The sequence below is a fragment of the Passer domesticus genome, chromosome 3, assembly GCF_036417665.1.
Source record: "Passer domesticus isolate bPasDom1 chromosome 3, bPasDom1.hap1, whole genome shotgun sequence".
Classification (NCBI taxonomy): domain Eukaryota; kingdom Metazoa; phylum Chordata; class Aves; order Passeriformes; family Passeridae; genus Passer; species Passer domesticus.
Genome location: NC_087476.1, coordinates 30378352 through 30397090, shown reverse-complemented (window position 1 = coordinate 30397090; position 18739 = coordinate 30378352). Strand labels below are relative to the sequence as shown.

Here is an 18739-nt window from a genome sequence, read left to right as displayed (position 1 = left end):
CAACTGTGTATGCAGTGTGTCATCCTTCAGTGATGTGAATTTTGTTTGCCACAAAAAAAAAAAAGTTTGCATTGCTTCTGTGGTGTGTAATAAGTATCTCCTGACCTAGCAAACAAAAATTTACCAGTGTCACCCAGTCCTCTGACCAGCATTCCTCAGGAGTGTCTTTTGTTTTGCTCACACATCCAAGCAATTAATGTTCATAATAAATTAGAAATGTATGGCATTTCATAATAACATTACAGTATTGTTCTGTATTTAAAAAATATTACCATAACACATGAAAAATGTTTGCATAAATGTAAGGTTGCATGCAATAGGGCATCACTAAAAGACAGTATATTTCATATGCAACTGATTGATTTACCTGCTCTGAGATGCCCCACCACATCAGCCAAGCTACCTTTCTTCACTTTGGTAATGAAGGCACCGAGTCGTCCTAATTCTGTCATTTTTCCTCCAACAACCTAAGTTGATCACAAATTTGTGAGTCTCCAAGCCACCAACCAGATGTCACATAGAGCACAAATATATTTGTATGAAAAGTAATCAGTTTTCACATAATTTTTTAAATTACACCTGAATTGCTCATAGGCAAACCTATTGTCAATTTGAGTTTCAGAGAGGCTTAAAGACAAAAAGAAGTAAAGCTGACACAGAATAAAATTGGTATTCCTTTTTACTGTGTTTGACCAATCAATCTTATGCAGTTTGCTAAGTACCTACATTTGTTGCAGAAAGAACACTCCTCAATAAATAACCAGGCAAATTCACTTTTTACAAACAATTGTCTGTCACGTACTCAAATTTAAATGGCAAGTGCACATCATTTCAAGCATATGAAATCCCAAAATGCAGCTGGTACATCAATTGAAAACTCAGCAAATCACTACTATCAAATATGGGTAACGAGTTCATAAGAATGCTGATGATGCTAAAACATAGGCACTCTCATCCAAGAACATGACAGGACAAACCAGCAACTTCTGGCTTTAGTAGAGCAGAAGAGAAACTGAAACTGAAGATCTGTTTTTGAGGATGACTACAGGATACAGGGATGAGGATTGGAAAAAAACCACATGCTCTCAAGAGGGCCAGATTTTAAATAATATACAATGAAAATGTAGTCTTGCTGACTTGGTATCTCTTTAACTATCTTACTCTCTCCAGTCAGGTGAGGGGTTTTTTGTTCTGGTTTATTTTTGGTCAGGAAGATCCCAGAGGATTTTTATAATAAAATGAAAGAGCAGAATGATATTTCATTAGGTATTAGTTCCCCACGTTGCAATCACAAAAATTAGCAGGAGCTTTAATATTAAAAAAGTATCCAGAAGCCTATCTGCCAACAATATTGTCACATGATAGTGTGTAAAATTCATCAGTGAGGACCTTAGACCACATTACATACAACTGAAACTTGAAAAATCAAAGAGAAACAACTCTACAATCGACATTTCCTACTTGGCCCAACCTTTTTTTCTAACATATTCAAATAGAATTGTTTGCTGGCAGCAAAGATGAGCTTTGTGCTATAGACTACTAAACATTTAGTAGAATGAAGCTGTTTTTATCTTTTGTATTACCATGCCACACTATCTCATTCCAAGGTGGGAATATTTCAGATCTTGCATTCTTTCTGTTGTTCTCAGTGGAAAGGGGAGGGCACCCAAATTAAATTCCATCAGTCATCTTTGTTGCCCCATAGATTTAAAAACATACACAGAGAGAGAAATACTTGAACTGGTACACTGTATTCCCCACGAGCTTCAGAAACAGAACTCTCTTTTAAGTGTTCTGGCAATTCAGACACATGAACCTAAAAGTCTACTAAAATCGTAAATTAGGGATTTAAATAAATTGGACAGTATTGCCAATATATCAATTCTGGGGTACTAGATTAACTGGAATTACATTTAATATAACCTCTACCATGATTTAAGAGGATTTTTGTGAAATATTTGGTTTCTTTGTACAAAATTTCTGTTTTCAAATGGTTGTGTACACTGACCTTGTACGAATTTGCATCCCAATTTATGTATGTGGATAATAAGATGAATTACTTGACTAAATTGCTAACAGCAGAGCTAGAAAAGGCAAGACTCCATTAATGCCATGTGTAGTTACATGTCTTGCAGACAGGAAGCTGAATAAAAGTAACCTTTTTAATCAAAATTTTGTCATGGATTACTGAAGACAGTATAGAAGGAGTAAATGTATTTATAGTCATAATTTATCTGTATAACTTTCAAAATTTAGGAAAAGAGAGGAATACATTTTTTGTCAAAAAACTATGTGATTGGAGAGTCCTCTGATTTAATGGGTTACACTTATATGTCTAAGGTCAGTGGCACTTTTGTTCATTTAGCACATAAATCATGTAACACTTACTTTTAGCCCCAGTAATGCACCTGATTCTTTAGGCATGGTTGTTCTCTTGTTGAGAATAACACGCCCAATTAAGCGATCTCCCTCTTTGGAAGGCTGCCACGTCACGGGATGCTGTTAAAAAACAAGCAATTAAATTGAATTGGAATTTAAAAAGTGTGACCATCCTCCAGGATTTACATGTACATGTATAAACCATTAAAATTACTGTATCATCATGTCACAGTTGACACGAACATCCTTCAGATGTGTTACATAATACACCTGAGTTTTCTATGAGTATATCAGTTGGACCCTGGCTACAGTAAACATTTATGCCTCTTGTAAGAAAATTTCTGCGTTAAGTCTACAGATAGAACTATAATACAGTTCAAACTTCAGTGCAATTAAACATTTTAAATACATGTTAGTGAATAAAATTAAATAGTTATTTTTCAATTGCACAGCTCTGAAAAGTGCATTCAGAAATTCTGTTCTTTAGAATAACACATGATATGCAGGTCTACTATATGAGGGTTCATTATATAACAAAATCAAAATTATGGTTTCCAAGTCTTAAAAAAAATCACTAATCTTTCCCAGAGCAGCATCACATTCACAACTGCTTTTTTTTTGGTTCATTGTGAAATTAAGTGCCATGTTTATAAAGGAATTAAAGTCAAGTTAAAATTCAGGCAATTTTACAAATATGCATTTTGGTAAAACTTTCTTTCTGATTTCCATTTCCTTGGTAGTCTAAAACAAATTTTCATATGATTTGTATAGAATATTTTTTTACAATCAAATATCTATGCTGGACTGAAATAATTAGCAAACATTTTAATTTATACTTATGAATCCCTATTTTTCTATTTCTTACCGAGCTAATAGGGGACGTCTCCCTGCTGTGCCACGTGGCAGGATCCAGCCAGTAATAATCCAAGTCACCTGGAAGAATATGAATAGAAAGAAATGTGTAATCTCTCAAACAGAGAAAGATGTATGAATGATTACTTCTGCATGCATTAATTTTAAAGTGCAATCGTTTGATGAAGCAAATACAAAATTGATATTATGATTCCAATCAATACGCCAATTTGAATTAATATAAAATAATGCATTAAATTGGACTTCTTGTTTTTCATGAATTGCACCTTAGAATTGGTTGTGCACACTGTCTATTTTTACCTTTGCTCAGTCCAAGAATGGACCCCAAAGCATCACATTCACAGCCCTCCTCCTCCCCACCATCTCCATAGCAAACACACAGGACCACAGCTAATGATGACACGAGAGGGAATACTCCACAAAATGGGCACTTATCTATAGTTAAGGACAGAATGGCCAACCACACTCTAGAATCTGCAGAGATCAATGTTGTGACAACAGGCACTGTACAGAGGGAGAGGCACAGGAGCAGGAAATAGAGTGCCAGAGGGAACAGCCACACAAATACAGCAAATAGTACCAACTGCAGGTACAAAGCTGCAATCTTCTCTTCACTTGGGACAAACTTATATGCTGTGTACCTCAAGAAAAAGACCATGAATTACAGTGGTCTGGAAGCCTATCAGGACAAGGATGGCATTTTTGGCAATATATCTTCAATATCTTACTTTATAGAACCGATCTCTATAACACTATTGTTAGATGCCTGTGTTCTAGTAAGAGCAGAGATCTAATAGAAGCCCAAACAGAGCATGGAAGGGAGAAGATACCTTTACGTGCAGAGATTTTTTTTTTATTCTTTCTCTACAAATACTTAGATGCAAATTATAAATTACAAGTTGTAACATTCTCTGTAACTCATACTACCTTTAATAGCTTACCATCCACATGATCATATGCCCACGTTTATTTTTAAACAGCATATTACTATCATATGCATAAGTGCATGAGGCAGTTTGTGGTTTCATTAGCTACTGCAGTTCTGCAGATTTGGAAAACACATTAAATCACATTAAAGATCTTTCAGTTTTATTTTTAGGATCCTTCCTTGTGCCTCTGTAAACTTCAAAATTACCAGAACAAAGACAAACCCACAAACTACACTGACACCAGCAATGCTGGCAGTAAGCTCAAACCTATGGTACAGAGCTCCCCAAGTTTCAGTAATGGACTCAACAGTAACACCAAAAATCAACAGTCTCCTGTGTGGGCGAATCTGCCACATGCCAAACACAACACACTTTGTCTTCTTGTTTTAGAGTTATTTGCTTAGCAATAGAGAAATGTTCAGGAGGGAACAAATGTCAGCTCTAACATGCAGATGAATGTATCCAAGTCCTCAAACACATTTCTGCTGACCCTCCTTGTTCCCTGCTTTCTTTTCCTCCCTTCCTAGATGCAGCTTCTTGCTCCTAGTTTCCTTGCTGGTCTTCCTCCAGGTTACTGCAGATCCATGACCATTTAATTCATACACCTAGCATCCTTCTCCATCAAATCCCTGCTGTAGCAAGATCCTCTCATACATCTTCTGTCTTGTCTAACCTGCTGATTTTCCTATTCTCACCATCTACCTACCCTTTGCTGCCTCTTCTTCCCTGCCCATTTTTTTCTGTCAACATCTGCTTCTGGCTTTAGTGTCCTTTCTTAAGGTTCTGTATTTTAATCCCTCTTTAACCTCAAATCCTTTGATGCTAAGCTACATTCCTGCACCCTCCTTCCCACATCTAAACCTTTAGGTGTCTGTCCCTTTCCCCCCTTCTGTCTGCAGATGCTGGCCACAACACCAACTCCCTCACCCTCTGCTTTCAAAAGCTGAGAGCAGGATCTGCACTGCAGCTCTACTGAGCTGGAACATGAAAGATATGCTCAGAAGCTATAAAGACAGCTATCAAATCAAACATCTTGAATGAATGTCACTGAAAGTGGTAAGTCTACCATTTGGTGAATACTTTAAAAGATGCAAGAATATGTGAATTGAGGAGAGAAAAGTACACAATCTTTAAAAATGACTCAATTTTAAGATTTCCATTAAAATTCAGTATGATACAGACCACTGGCACACAAACATCAGGGGCAATTTACAACTATAAAAAAGATTATACAATGGAAAATGTCAGTTAATCTATTCATAAACACTCTTCAAATAGGACATAAAAGTTAAGACACAAATGAAAAAACTCCCCAAATGGGCATTAAAAATATTTTATGCCAGCAACACTGATACTAGGAACATCTGCAGTTCAGTACTCTGTTATATCTTTGAAAATAATTTCTCCTTGGTCATCCTGTGCCATCGCTGTTTCTTTGCCTAATGTCTATTTATGCCATGCTTGCACTGCAATACTCCAGAACTCACTCTGTTTAACTACACAAAATATCTTCACTGCAGCAGCATTATAGAGATCCAGGAATAGGTAAATAACATGCAAAAAGTCACTAAGAGCATAGCTTCAAAATTTCAGGTTTTCTCCAGAAAACCCCCACCAAAACTGAAAACAAAAATCCCTACACACACAGAACAGTCTCCATTGGTAAAAGTCATTAAAAACAAGTAGTAAAACAAAAAAAAAAAAAAGACATTAAAGGGAGGGAAAAACTAATTTTATAAGGAGCAAATAATAGGCTTAAACTGCTTTTCAATACTTTTGAAACCATTCTATAAAAACATGAACAACTTAAAAATAATAAGCTCCCATGAAAATATACATGTACTGTAATATTATTTTTGTACACTACTGATGTATTTCCAAAACATATTATTAAAAATGCATTTGCAGTTTTAATGTTTGATTTCCTTAAGACCAACTGAGTAAAACAGACTATTTGTAAATAATTGTAAAACCTTATTTCCTAAGGGAAGAATTAAGAAGTTGTATCCTAACAGCAAGGAAATGTTTTTCCTATTAACATGCTGCCGCTCAATTACTTTACTCTTGGATGCACATGGATGCAATAATAACTTACAAGACACAAATGTGTTGAGCTTTTTCCATGAATCTTTTGCAGCCTACCGTCAAAATTCAAGACGGGGAGTAAAACTCTTAATAAAATCTCATTGTTTCTATATCCACAATAAGTGTGCTTTCAAAATAAAGGGAAAGCTAACTCATACCATTAAAAATCCATTTTCTCGAAAATACTTTGTCTTCAACAGCATTCTCCAACCAAAAACTAATGCTGGGATACTGTGATTTCAAGTGACATCCTGAAAAGTTGAGGAGTTCTGGAAAAAACAGTTTTGTCCCTCTCTCAAAGCCAAAACAAGCACAACATATGAAAGGGTCTGTTATTGTGTATGAACAGTCATGCTGATTTTCAAAGAATCTTGAATACTGAGGATAAAATACCCCAAGATGTATTCCCAAATCCATCCAAACGATATTCAGAGACTACTGACAATCAGCAAAGAATGTGCTTCAGTGATTTCCTCAAATCCCTATATGCTGGATTTGCAGGAGTTACTTAAGACAACAAGCACAATCTTATGATAAGAGTCAGCCCGTGTTAGGCACTTAATTGACCATTAGCAGTATGCATCTGCTAATTAATGCAGCAGTTCCACAAGATAACTAAGAAACTTAGATAAATATTTTTCAGAGGCTACATCTAAAATTACTCTGCAAAGTGAACAGTCAGACTACATTTCTCTAACCCATAGAATCACAGAATGGCTTGGGCTGGAAAAGATCTTAAAGATCATTTAGATCATTCCAACCACATCTTCCACTAGACCCGGTTGCTCCTAGCCCCATCCAACCTGGCTTTGAACACTGCCAGGGAAGGGGCACCCACAACTTCTCTGGGCAACCTGTTCCAGCACCTCATCCCATTCACAGTCAAGATCTTATCTAAATACGCTCTTTTTCAGTTTGAAGCCATTCTCCTGTGTCCCATCACTATAATCACTTGTAAAAAGTTCTTCTGCAGGTTTGTTCTAGTCCTCCTTTAGGTAGTGAAGAGCTATAGAAGGTCTTGCCAGAGCCTCCTCTTCAGGATGAACAACCCCAACTCTCTCAGCCTGTCTTCATAGGAGACATGCTTCCATCCTCTGACCATCTCCACAGCCTTCTCTGGACTCACTCCAGCAGGTCCATATCATGCATATGTCAGGAGCCCAGACTTGGATGCAGCACTCCAAGTGGTATCTCATCACAGTGGAGGAGAGGGACAGAATCACCTCCCTCAACCTGCTGGCCATGCTGCTTTTGAGGCAGCCCAGGATGTATTTGGCTTTTGAGGCTACAAGCTGCCAGCTCACGTTGAGCTTTTCATTCACCAACACCTCTCAAGTTCCTCTCCTCAGGACTGCTCTCAATCCATTCCCCACACAGTCTGTACTTGGGGTCTGTTGATGTAATCCATCTCTCTCCAGTTTAGAGACAGGGATGCCATATATGAGACAGTGTCAAATTCCTTGCACAAGTCCAGGTAGCTGATGTCACTCTTCCTTTATGCTGTAACCTCACTGTAGAAGGCAACTAAATTGGTCATGCACTATTTGCCTTTAGAGAAGCCTTGTTGGCTCTCATCAATCACCTTCTTATTTTCCAGTTTCCTTAGCACAGTTTCCAGGATGATCTGCTCTATGATTTTGCTGGGCACAAAGGTCAGGCTGGCCTGTAGTTCCCAACATCTCCTTTTTTTTTTTTTTGTCTTTTTAAAAATGAGGGTTATGTTTCCACTTTTCCAGGCAGTGGGAACCTCATCAGATTGCTACAACTTCAGAAATAAGATAGATAGTGGCTTAACCATTTCATCTACCAGTTTCTCAGGAGCAGCAGATGCATCTCATCAGGCCCCATGGGCTTTTCCACCTGAATGTTCCTTAGATGGTCTCAAACCTGATCTGCTAGAGTGGGCACTTTCTAGATCCCCCAGTTCCTGCCTTTGTCTGTGGCAGCCTGGGCAGTGTGGCTGGAGCAACTCTCAGTGAAGACTAAGGGAAAAAGTAATTCAGTACCTCAGCCTTCTCCATATTCCAATCAGGTCTCCTCCTTCCTTCTGGAGAGAGACCACATGTTCTCCAGTCTTCTTTTTATTACTAACACACTATAGCCACTTTCCTTGTTGCTCTTTATGTCCCTAGCCAGATTTAATTCTAGCTTTAATTCAGCTTTCCTAACCTGATCCCAGGCTGCTTGGACAATCCCTCTGGTGAGCTGCTACAGATGTGGTACATCCTATTGTTAAGCAGGAAAATATGTCTACACCCAGGAAAAAACATGGTATTGTTTTATCAAAAAATAATTCAGTGTATAAACAACATATGCTAAAATCATTCCAGGTCAAGCTGCTAACTAACCCCACAAAGAGAATATGTGAGTACCCTGCCTTGCCCTCACACTAATGTGGCAAGCAGAGAATTCAAAAGCTACCAACTGCCTGTTTATATAGAAATACAGAAAGCTTCACAAAAATGCTCATTATCTCTTAGTCTCAAAGCAACCCACTTCAGACGTCTACAGTTAAGAACTTAAATCCTTGCAGGACAAGATCTGTGTTTTACCATCTACACAGTTCAAGGACAGGCTGGCTCATGCAGTTTGTGGGAAGAATACACCACAAGGCTGTGAAATGTTGGATTTTCTTTTGTAGTGAAAATATATAATTGCATGGACTTTAGTTCCCTGTTGGTAAATGTCCTAAGCACGGAATATTAACATGCTGTAAGATTCCAAAGTTAAAATAAAGACTGGTACACCTTAGAAGTGACAATTCTTATATATAATACTCCTATTTCAGATACAAATGTGGCACACGGCTCTCAAAGCTAGAACTAGCCTCTTAAATTGCTCCCTCAATTCAGTGTTTATTCAGGCATTTTCATTTAATGATGAGATATAAAATTACTTTTCTGTATCTTAATTAAATTTCTGAGTAACAAAAAAACAACTGGAAAAGGGTGTACACGGCTTTATCAAGCTCTAGGCTTTCAGATTTAGATAACTGACAACCTGGGCTTATTCAATACAAACTGAGAATAAATGGTTATTATATCTTTTGCATTAGAAGATAAGGACATTTCATACTCTTCCTCATACAAAATAAACACTTCTTATTTTGAAACAAATCCCTCAGTTTAGAAATCTTTTTTAAAGTGGTAGTACATTGTGAACAAAGTGATGCTGATTGATATTTTCAAACAAGAAATACGGAAATAATTAGGCAAGGAAGTAGTGAACTTACAAAATATTATGTAGATAGTTAAGGGCACTAATATCAAGCTAAAATCTAGTGAAAAGGAAAATCCATTTGACTTCTCCCCTAGTTACCATGGCAAATTTGATCCTTTACAAGAGTTTTCAAATTCATAACTATTTTTTATTTTGTAAAGGAATGGTTTGCCCATGGCTGATTATGAAAAAGTTTTTCAATATATAATTTTTTTGTCTGGGCAAAAAGGACAATTTTCTGTGATCTGTTTAAAATGAGTTTCTTACTCAGATATTTATTCAACAAAGAATTTTTATGTCAGAGACTGTGATTTGCTTTTAACTAGGTGTACAGGTTAGACATGTACTTTTTTATATTGAAGAACTCCACCTGTTCATGAATGAAGCTTACTCTAAAGATCTTCCAACACAAACACAATTTGGTACATTACTATGTTTCACAAAATGGACTTACCCACCTGAATTATTTCAGTGTTGTTTTAAGGCTTTATAAATTATTGAAAGCAAGGGTTACTAATCTTGCCAATGGAAGCCTAAAACCAGAATGTCACAGCCTATCCAGTAGTAAACAAACTGAGGAGTTTTGAATGTTTCCAAAATTTTTAACATGAACACAAAGGACATAAGGAAGCTGTTCTAAGTTTCCTGAATGTCTAGTGAATCTTCTCATTAACTCCCTGAGCCAACATTTAGTTACTTCACTCAAACACCCGGAGTCTTCAAAAGTTCATCAACCCCTTCTCAGCTAGATTCTTATTTTTATCTCAGAGACCATCTAAACTGCTATTCTCAGGGTGTGTGAGTCTTATTGAAAGCATGTGAGTCCAAGAATGTGTATGATTCACAGAGGGATGGTCCTCAAAAGCATATTCTGTAGGGTTATGACAAAGTGTGACAGAATTAGAGATGTAAAATATTAAGCAAGATGCATGAACTTCTATTTAATCTGAAAGTTATTTTACAAGTTTCATTAAAAATATTTTCTTGAGGATACCAGAAAAATGGTTAGCATTAGGAACTTAAAATCAGCAGGAAAACACTTTGATTTTGATACTGTGGCATTTAAAGATTTAAGGAAAATTTTGCTATCTAATTGTTGTCTCTGATTTTGCTGACTGAGATCGCTCTTTTGAGTGGAATCTAATTTTGCAGATGGATGGAAGAAGATGTCCTTCTGGAAATTTAAAGCTCCTCTGAAGAAATTCATTATTTCTATTTAATTCCAATTCAATATTGACACTAACTTGTGTCAATAGTTTCATTGAATTCCTGTTTCATACAATTAACACTTTCAGTTTTGATATGATTTTTTGATAAGATTTTCGTTCAGCCGATAATGAAATTTGTAAAATGTATAGCAAGTCATCTCAAAAAGTCACATGGTCTCATAATTTTGGAAACGTATGTACACAGCTACCTAGTACACTAAAGGCCTGACAAGTTCTTAATATTTTTTCTGCTGTTTTGAAAGAATTCCCAGCATTTCAAATACACCATGCTGTACTTCAGCATAACACAATTTTTTTTCCCGTGTGGGTTGGTTTAGGTTTTTTTCCTGATCTCCTGTGCACATTAAAACAATTGAGTAGGTTTTGATTGCAAAAAAGGTTGTTTTTTTTCCTAGAGAGTTTAAAAAATCTTAAGTTTTTCTATTTTAGTATTTGTTAAAAACTGATTTATTAACAAATTATCATAAAATCAAAGCTGAAAATAAACTCTCTTCAAACCCCAGGCTGTTTCTATACTCCAAATAGGTAGAAATTTTAACAAGGATGAAGAAAACACAAAAGAAAATGGCTGTAGGGCTGTAAAGCAGCAGCCCACACATTAGAAGTACTGTGGGGTTTTTTGGTTTAGTTTTTTGTTGATTTGGGGGTGGGGGGTTTTTGTTTGTTTGTTGGTTTGGGTTTTTTTGTTTGTTTGTTTTGGGGTTTTTTTTGTTATTGTTTTTGTTTGTTTTGGGTTTTTAAATTATCATTCATGAGTATCCTCGGTTATGCTGCATTAGAAGATAATAAGAGGTTTTATTTCTTCAGTTCAGAGGGGAATACTGCAGGGAGAGTATTTGGAGTGCACTCTGAGAGATCACTGACACTTGCAAAACAATGAGCAAAGGATCTTTGGAGCTTTGCTTCCCACCAGTAGAGAGAAAATAGTTAAGAATGTGATCATGAATAAGCTCATGGTCATCAAAAAGAGAACGAAGCTGAGCAGAAAAAAAACCCCAAAAACCTTCCTACACAAAAAAAAAAAAAACCAAACCCAAAACCAAAAAAAGTGCTATTGCCAAATAACCAAAGCAAAACACTCCAACCTTTGAGAAAAATAAGAGGCAGCCACAACAGCAAAAGGAGTCCAGCAATCATGGAAGCATTGAAGAAATAATATCAACACTAGAAGTAGAACCAGGCCAGTTCAGAAGAGGGAGAAATGCAGCCAAAGATAGACCAACTAAATCACAAATGTTTCATTTTCTTGAAGAATCAATGGAAAGTTCCCTTTGAGTGTGTACCTCACAGTGATCCAGTACCAGGAAGCACACAAGACATAACTAGAAACACAAAATAAAATGTAAACAGAGACGTATGCAAAAACAACTGAGATAATTCTGCAACTATTTAGTCCCTACTACTTAGTATTTGGTACCAAGTAGTTGCCAACCTAGAATACTATGTAAAGAACCTGCTATTATTTGGCTGTATCAGCAGATGTCAAATACATTCTTTTGAGCAGGAGTTCTGTTTATGAGTATGCCATGTTAAGAGCCACACCAGAAAAAGTATCTAGCATAGGGTGAAAACCTATTTAGAAAATAATATTCTAAATATATTCTAACTATATTTGGCTAAAAATGGTAAAAATACCCCCTGAAGTATTCATTAAGCAGGGTCTGTTGTGTTTGTCTGGAACATAGTAATAGTCAACACTCACACAACTGTTCCGTGTAATAAAACAGAAACATATTAGACTTGTAAGTGACTTGACCCCCAAGGACAAAGGAATGGCTTTTTACAGTAGGCCAGAATCAGACTACAAAGCTATCCTGACAAACAAGAAAAAAACAATCTGGAAATAGAGGGTCAGGTTCAGAGCAGCCAAGGAAATGGCTCCACATTCAGATCAGGATAATCCAGTGTAGAAACAGGGAGAAATCCACCAGGTGAGAACTGGCAGTGCAGAAGAGGATGAAGTGGATATAATTGGTCTCAATGGTAACAGAAGAGGATGGCACACAAGCCTGGCTGCTGTTGGAAAAGCACTATCCTTGCCTTTTGGGAGTTACAGGGTTGGCCAGAGACCAAGACTCCAGGCTTTTCCTACTTTTGCTACAAAAATACCTCCAAAGGTCAGACTGGTGAGGAACTGAATGTTTTGTTGTTCATTTCGGAGACTTTGTTTTGTTTTACTGTCCATCATGGTTTGTCTTTTGGGCAGCCTTGTACTTAAGCAATACCCTGACATAAGAGCTGATCTTGATGACAGCTCATTCTCTCAGGTTCTGTCCTTCCAGAACACAGTTCAGTATTCAGAGAAGAATATTTAGGATACTGTGTCATTATGGGGGAGAGATGATACCAATTTAATGGACAGAGAGCTATAGATAGCCTGGTTTAATAGTCCATTATAATGCTATAGTCAGGGGGTGTGGGGCTCAGTGTGATTTTGAAGCATCTTTTAGATCTGCCAGGTCCATGCTATTCCAAAGGCTGGAGACATGCTGCTGACTGTCCATTGCCCACAGCACAGCCTCGAATCACCGCAGCACAGGCTGTCACTGCTCGGTATTTCTCAATCCCAATCCTATTTCACCCTCTTCATCTACTTTGCCAAGATGTGCAAGAGACCTCTGGAATGCAGTTTGCAGCCATCTACACAGTGAACAGCTTGAAGAAGAAACAGGGAATGGCTACTTTAGGTACCTATAAACAACTTACAAAGTGTGAGAGAGTGCAAGGCTTTGACCTTAGCCAAAGGTGTTCTCAGTCTTATCCTTTAAACTCCATGGAGAGCAAAGGCTGACCATTGGCTCTCCCAACCTCAGCAGTCTGTCTTCCTGACATTCCTGCTGCTGCTTCTGTTCCATCTCTGTTTTGACTGCTGTTAAATCACATTTTCTTGAATGCATCCATCAATATTCTGACCTCAGTAAGCTCTAATTCTCCTCTAAACTCTGTTGAAATTAAATAGATTTCTAAGATATATATCTTAAAATATAGTATCTGAAACTTTATTTTCAAGAGCAAAACCTCTTTCATTACTTATTCTATCATACATCTTTAGGATTAATTCTTTCTAGTGAAAAAACTGCTTCTCAAAATCAATTTATGTGTTATCAACTACTTAGATGTAGGATTTTAAAGGTATTTGTTACTGTCAACACATTGCATAATCCCCAAGGAACTTGCAATGGCGAATCCTTCCTCTCACTTTCCTCTGTGACCCTTCAGTGATTTAGCTGAGGACCTTACTTCAAATACAAAAGGGAAAAGCTGATGTCCTTCCCTGAGCAGATAGTGCAATGCATCAATATGATCATGCAGAAATTATTTACAAAATAACCAGAAGTGTACATTTATTATAACCCATATATTATTATAACCATAACTGCATCTTATGATAAACAAACATATTTTTATTCTATGTACATCACTTTGATGATTTTTTTCCACCTAAATAATATGGAAAAAGAAAAGTAACAGAATCACATTCCATTCTGAACTTTTTAAAGATCCTAAGACAATAATAATTCAGGAGATTCAGGAGACTGAGGACTTGTCATTTGTCTTCTGCCAAAAATAAATAATACACAGGAATTTCCATTTGTTTCCTGAAGTAAATTTCTAAATTCTTTGTCCTTGACTTCTCCAAAATGCAGAAGTCATAATGCAATAGGACTATTATTATTATTTTTCAGAAACACATTTTTATTCTGATGTGCACTTTCCAAATACAGATTTTTGTTTGAAAGCTCATTCCATATAGCATCACTACTGTCAAATTATATTTAACACATGAGCTTTCAAAATATAAACATAACTGAAACATAGACTTAAAAGCAAAATGGTTTTTATTCCCTCTTTAAGCTGAATATATGCTACAATTAACACTTTAACATTCTGAGGGTACAACACCTCCACTAAAACTGCACAGTTAAATAATCTGTTCATAAAAGATTTGTTTAAAAATACAAAATATAAAATTATAATTAAAACCTCAGCACTATATAACTCCTTATTTACCTGTCCCTGAATGCAACGTATGGAGCAGAAACTGAAGAAACCCAGCAAACATAGCAGCTTCAGCAAGACAATGTTCAAAGCACAGCTGGCATTTAGGAGGTTGCTGAATCCAGCCTGCAACGGTAGCAAAACCGTAATGCCAGCAAAAATCCACTTCAGTGTGAAGGAGACGATGGAAAAGAAGTCATGAGGTCCTTGCGTCCTGATTCTAAGCCAAATTGTTCTGCAGTGTCAAACATTCAACACCAGTGCCACCAAACAGGGCTAACGAGAGCTCTTGTCAGCAAAACAAATCTCTGCAGTGTAGAGCAAGCATCGATTACTGCATTAGTTCCCTGCAATGACAGGGACCTTCAGCCTTTAGGAACAGTTAATGGTTTTAGGAATCCAGAATCAACGATTCTCAGGAAACAAGACAGGGGGGAAAAAGCTCCTTCCTCTCTGGATAGAACAGGAAAGAAGTTTCTTAGTGCTTTTAAGCCTACAGGAGACACAAGCTCAGGCACCTAAGTAATCAATACCACTGCTGCAGTTATTATTTACATTCAGCAGTGGTGCACTGAACAAGTTTAATCAACTGCATAGACGAAGCAATTGTGTTTAGGAAATGTGGCTTTTTAAATTTATGTAAAACATCCCAAGCTGCAGATTTACTTCTAGCACACTGAAAACACAAACGGCCCTTGAGACAAACTTACCAGTTTTTACAAATTAATAGGATAATTTAATTCTTTTCATATGTAACAGATGTGTGCATGGAAACATAATTTTATTGAAGAAAAGTATACTCCAAATAAAAACCCCCAGGAAATAATATTTTGTATTCCAAATTATATGTTCAAGATAAAAGAGAAAAGCAGAACTTCTATTTGCAAAAGCCAGATGATTAGAGAATTATGGCTAAGAGAATTTACTAAAGTATTAAATCTACCATAATGGTATCCAAATGATACAACAATAAAACTATTTCTGTGGCAGAGATAGCCTTCCTCTGTACAAACAGATGGTTTTCTGCAGCCTATCTACATACTGCAGGACTTCCCAAATACAATGCAGGGTATCCAAAATACAAAAAACCCTGCTGTTTAGAAACTAAAATGTGAGAAAGCAAATAAAGAGAAGCTTAGAAGGGATAAAATATAAACAGTAAAGCTAATGAGAGCTTACACCTCTTTCATACTTAACAATATATGGATCTATTAGTAATAATTAAAATAAGCTTTTAATCAAATTGTTTCCCTGTAATTCTAGACCAAACCCAAGGTACTGAACACTCTCTTTCACATTCCCACATGTCAGTCAACAAGAAAAGCCACAGAATACCCCGGCCACTGCTGACTTTAAGTGTCCCCAGTAGCACTGTATCAGCAGGAGGAACATTCAACTAACTCTGCTTTATTCACAGACATGCCCTTGTTAGGAGATGGTTTTTTTGGAGAACAGTGTCCAGTCTTAACATATTTCAAGAGTGATCATCTGCTACTGACCAAGGAACATATACCCAGCCTTCTCCTAAAGCCAGAAACATTTCTTGCAAAAGAAACAAAAGACTGAGTATGCCAAATGCCCGATACTTCCACAGCACATCCGCTGACCCTTCTGCATTCCTCCTTGAAGAAAGACCTCCTCTTCTGCCAGGGCAGGCATTGAGGGCTTTGTGTCACTTTCAGAACACAGCACACCTGGGTCCTGAACACACACCTCTCCTCGCCTGCAAGTACTAAACAAGGCAGGGGATTTTGTCATAACAAAAATCAATAGATGAAATATTCTTGCTTGCCACAAGCTCAGAATTTGTAAATGTGACTGTACTGTATGTATTTCAAGTTTTCCTGTCATTCCCATGCATACATGTGTCTGTAAAAAAAATAATGAACTGTTTTCCCAAACACATTTGGAAAGGTTGTCTGTGCCTCATGGTGTTGTTAAAGCTGTCAGAGTCTCCCACTCCCCTTTGTGATAACTCCTCCCTGCTCCTCCAGCAGGCAGTTCTCTGTGCCCATCTTCCCCACTGCTATCCCCAGCCATGAGTTCTGCCCAAGCCCTGCCTAAGCAGCCCAGCCTAACAAATTCATATGGCAGAGGTGTCTGCAAGTATGTTGCTGAAAATAAGGGAAGAGAGGAGCCACAGAAAAATATTCTGTGGTCAGAAAGGGCATTTTGCAGAAAATAAGAGTACCACCAACTCCAGCGTGCATTGCTCATCCCTAAGGGTGGATTTCATTCCTCCCAGCCCCACAGACATCAAGTCTTTCTGGCTGCCCCAAAGGCTCATCTGGCAGCTTAAGAATAAAGTGTTGATAGTTGGTCTATTTACATTTACATCATTAATAGCATCAAAACATAGGAAACTAACTGTAAAACAGGACATCATTCCATTTTCCTAGTAAAATTATATAATTATGTTATAACACACTTTCAAACTTTGCACAGGATAACAATGCCTTTGTAATCTCTGCAGGTTTGTACACTTGCAAATGATTTTATTGCCACTATCTTCTGAGGCATGTTACACTACACATCTGATAGTTAGGTATTGACCACCATATTTTAGCTCTTCATAATCTTCCTGCTAATAGCTGGTCTAGATCTTAATCTGTGTATGGTACTCCTGCAGTTATAAAAATTTCTAACACCATTAGAAAAGCATGAGATTGTTCAATCTCACACAACTCTACCATTATTCAAGTTTTAAGAGAAGAAATTCCAAGCATTAAACATACTGTTTCCAATTTTTTTTGGAAAGAGGAAAGTCAGAGAATGGTCCCAAGCTTAATTCTGTTTATTTACTTGAATTGGTCAAAAAGACCAATTCAAGTAAATAAACCCCTATGCTTAAAGTTGGAATTTAAATTCGAAAATCAGAGAAGCAACAAAAAAGATCTGTATTGCAGTCTCCAGACCTCAAAGCCAAGTTACAGTGGGGAAGATATTCTAATACAATTTCAGGAGTCTCAGAAACAATATTATGTATTGTGTGTGACATTTTGCACTCTAGCCCTGTCTGATCTGCTTCTAAAGGTCCTGGCTATTGTGAGAGATGAACAGGGACCAGACAAGCCACATCCCACACTTCTACAAGCAGGGAAAGAAAAGGACCTGAGAAACTACATACTGAGATGGTCATGGAACAAACCCTTCTGGAATGCAGTCCCAAGCACATGAAGGCCAAGAAGGTGGCTGGGAACAACCTGCACAGCTTTGCCAAGGGCAAATCTTGCCTGACCAGTATGGTTTCTGGATCTGCAGACAAGGGGGCAGCAGCAGATATTGTTCAACTGTAGCACAGCTTCCAAACAAGTCTCACACAATATCCTTCCAGCCAAATCAGAGAGCTGTGGATTGACTGGTGAACTGTGAAGTGGGTGAAAAACTGACCTCACCACTTGACTCAAGTGGTGGACAAAGGACTGGAGTTCGACTGATGTAAATTGTTAGAGACAAAAAAGGACCACAAGAAAGATGCATGGGGAAGAAACAAGGCTTTCCTTTGCTCTGCTAGCAGCAAGCCAGACCACAAAAAGCTCCACTGAGATCATAGAAAACTTGAAGTATTCTTTGGCTTTGCATCCAGAATTAAACTCATTAGAAAAAACATACTTGCTTTTGATAGGCTTAAGTACAGTGTTTAGCTAAGACTGAACTAATTAAAATCCAGCATAAGTACATCTTCTCTTCAGTAAAGTATTGCCCAGTAAAGAGACTGAATGTTTTTCAGTCTTTTTTCAGACTTTTTAGCAAAATAGTTACAGCTTTGCAAAGAAAATGTTTGACCATTTACCAGAGAAAGACTTCTATACATAAACATACAAATATATAAATTCACACACTTCTGAAGAAGGGGTTATAGATTGACATAGGACCAATTGTGAATTTTTTCATAACTACTGAAAAAAACAAGAGGTTAAGAAAAATACATATAGCTCCTTAAAGAAATGTCTGCCTTTAAACACACATCAGACTTGTTAGAGCTCATCAAAGTTCCTCTTCTTTCAGGCATGAGCATATTCTGCT

The 18739-nt window shown here is 37.2% G+C and overlaps 1 protein-coding gene across 50 annotated transcripts in view; it reads right to left on the bottom strand.

Annotated features, from left to right (window-relative positions):
• RIMS1 (regulating synaptic membrane exocytosis 1) overlaps positions 1–18739 on the bottom strand; it is a 305873-nt gene that overhangs the window by 123789 nt on the left and 163345 nt on the right. For 49 of the 50 annotated variants that reach the window (XM_064412406.1, XM_064412356.1, XM_064412378.1 and 46 more), the window contains 3 exons: positions 3245–3312; positions 2389–2499; positions 368–467 (listed from right to left, as the gene is read on the bottom strand). In XM_064412406.1, the coding sequence (XP_064268476.1) occupies positions 368–467; positions 2389–2499; positions 3245–3312 (279 nt within the window). Of the gene's footprint in view, positions 1–367; positions 468–2388; positions 2500–3244; positions 3313–14725; positions 15089–18739 lie in introns of those variants that run through there. The other variant, XM_064412405.1, reaches the window with a different exon arrangement.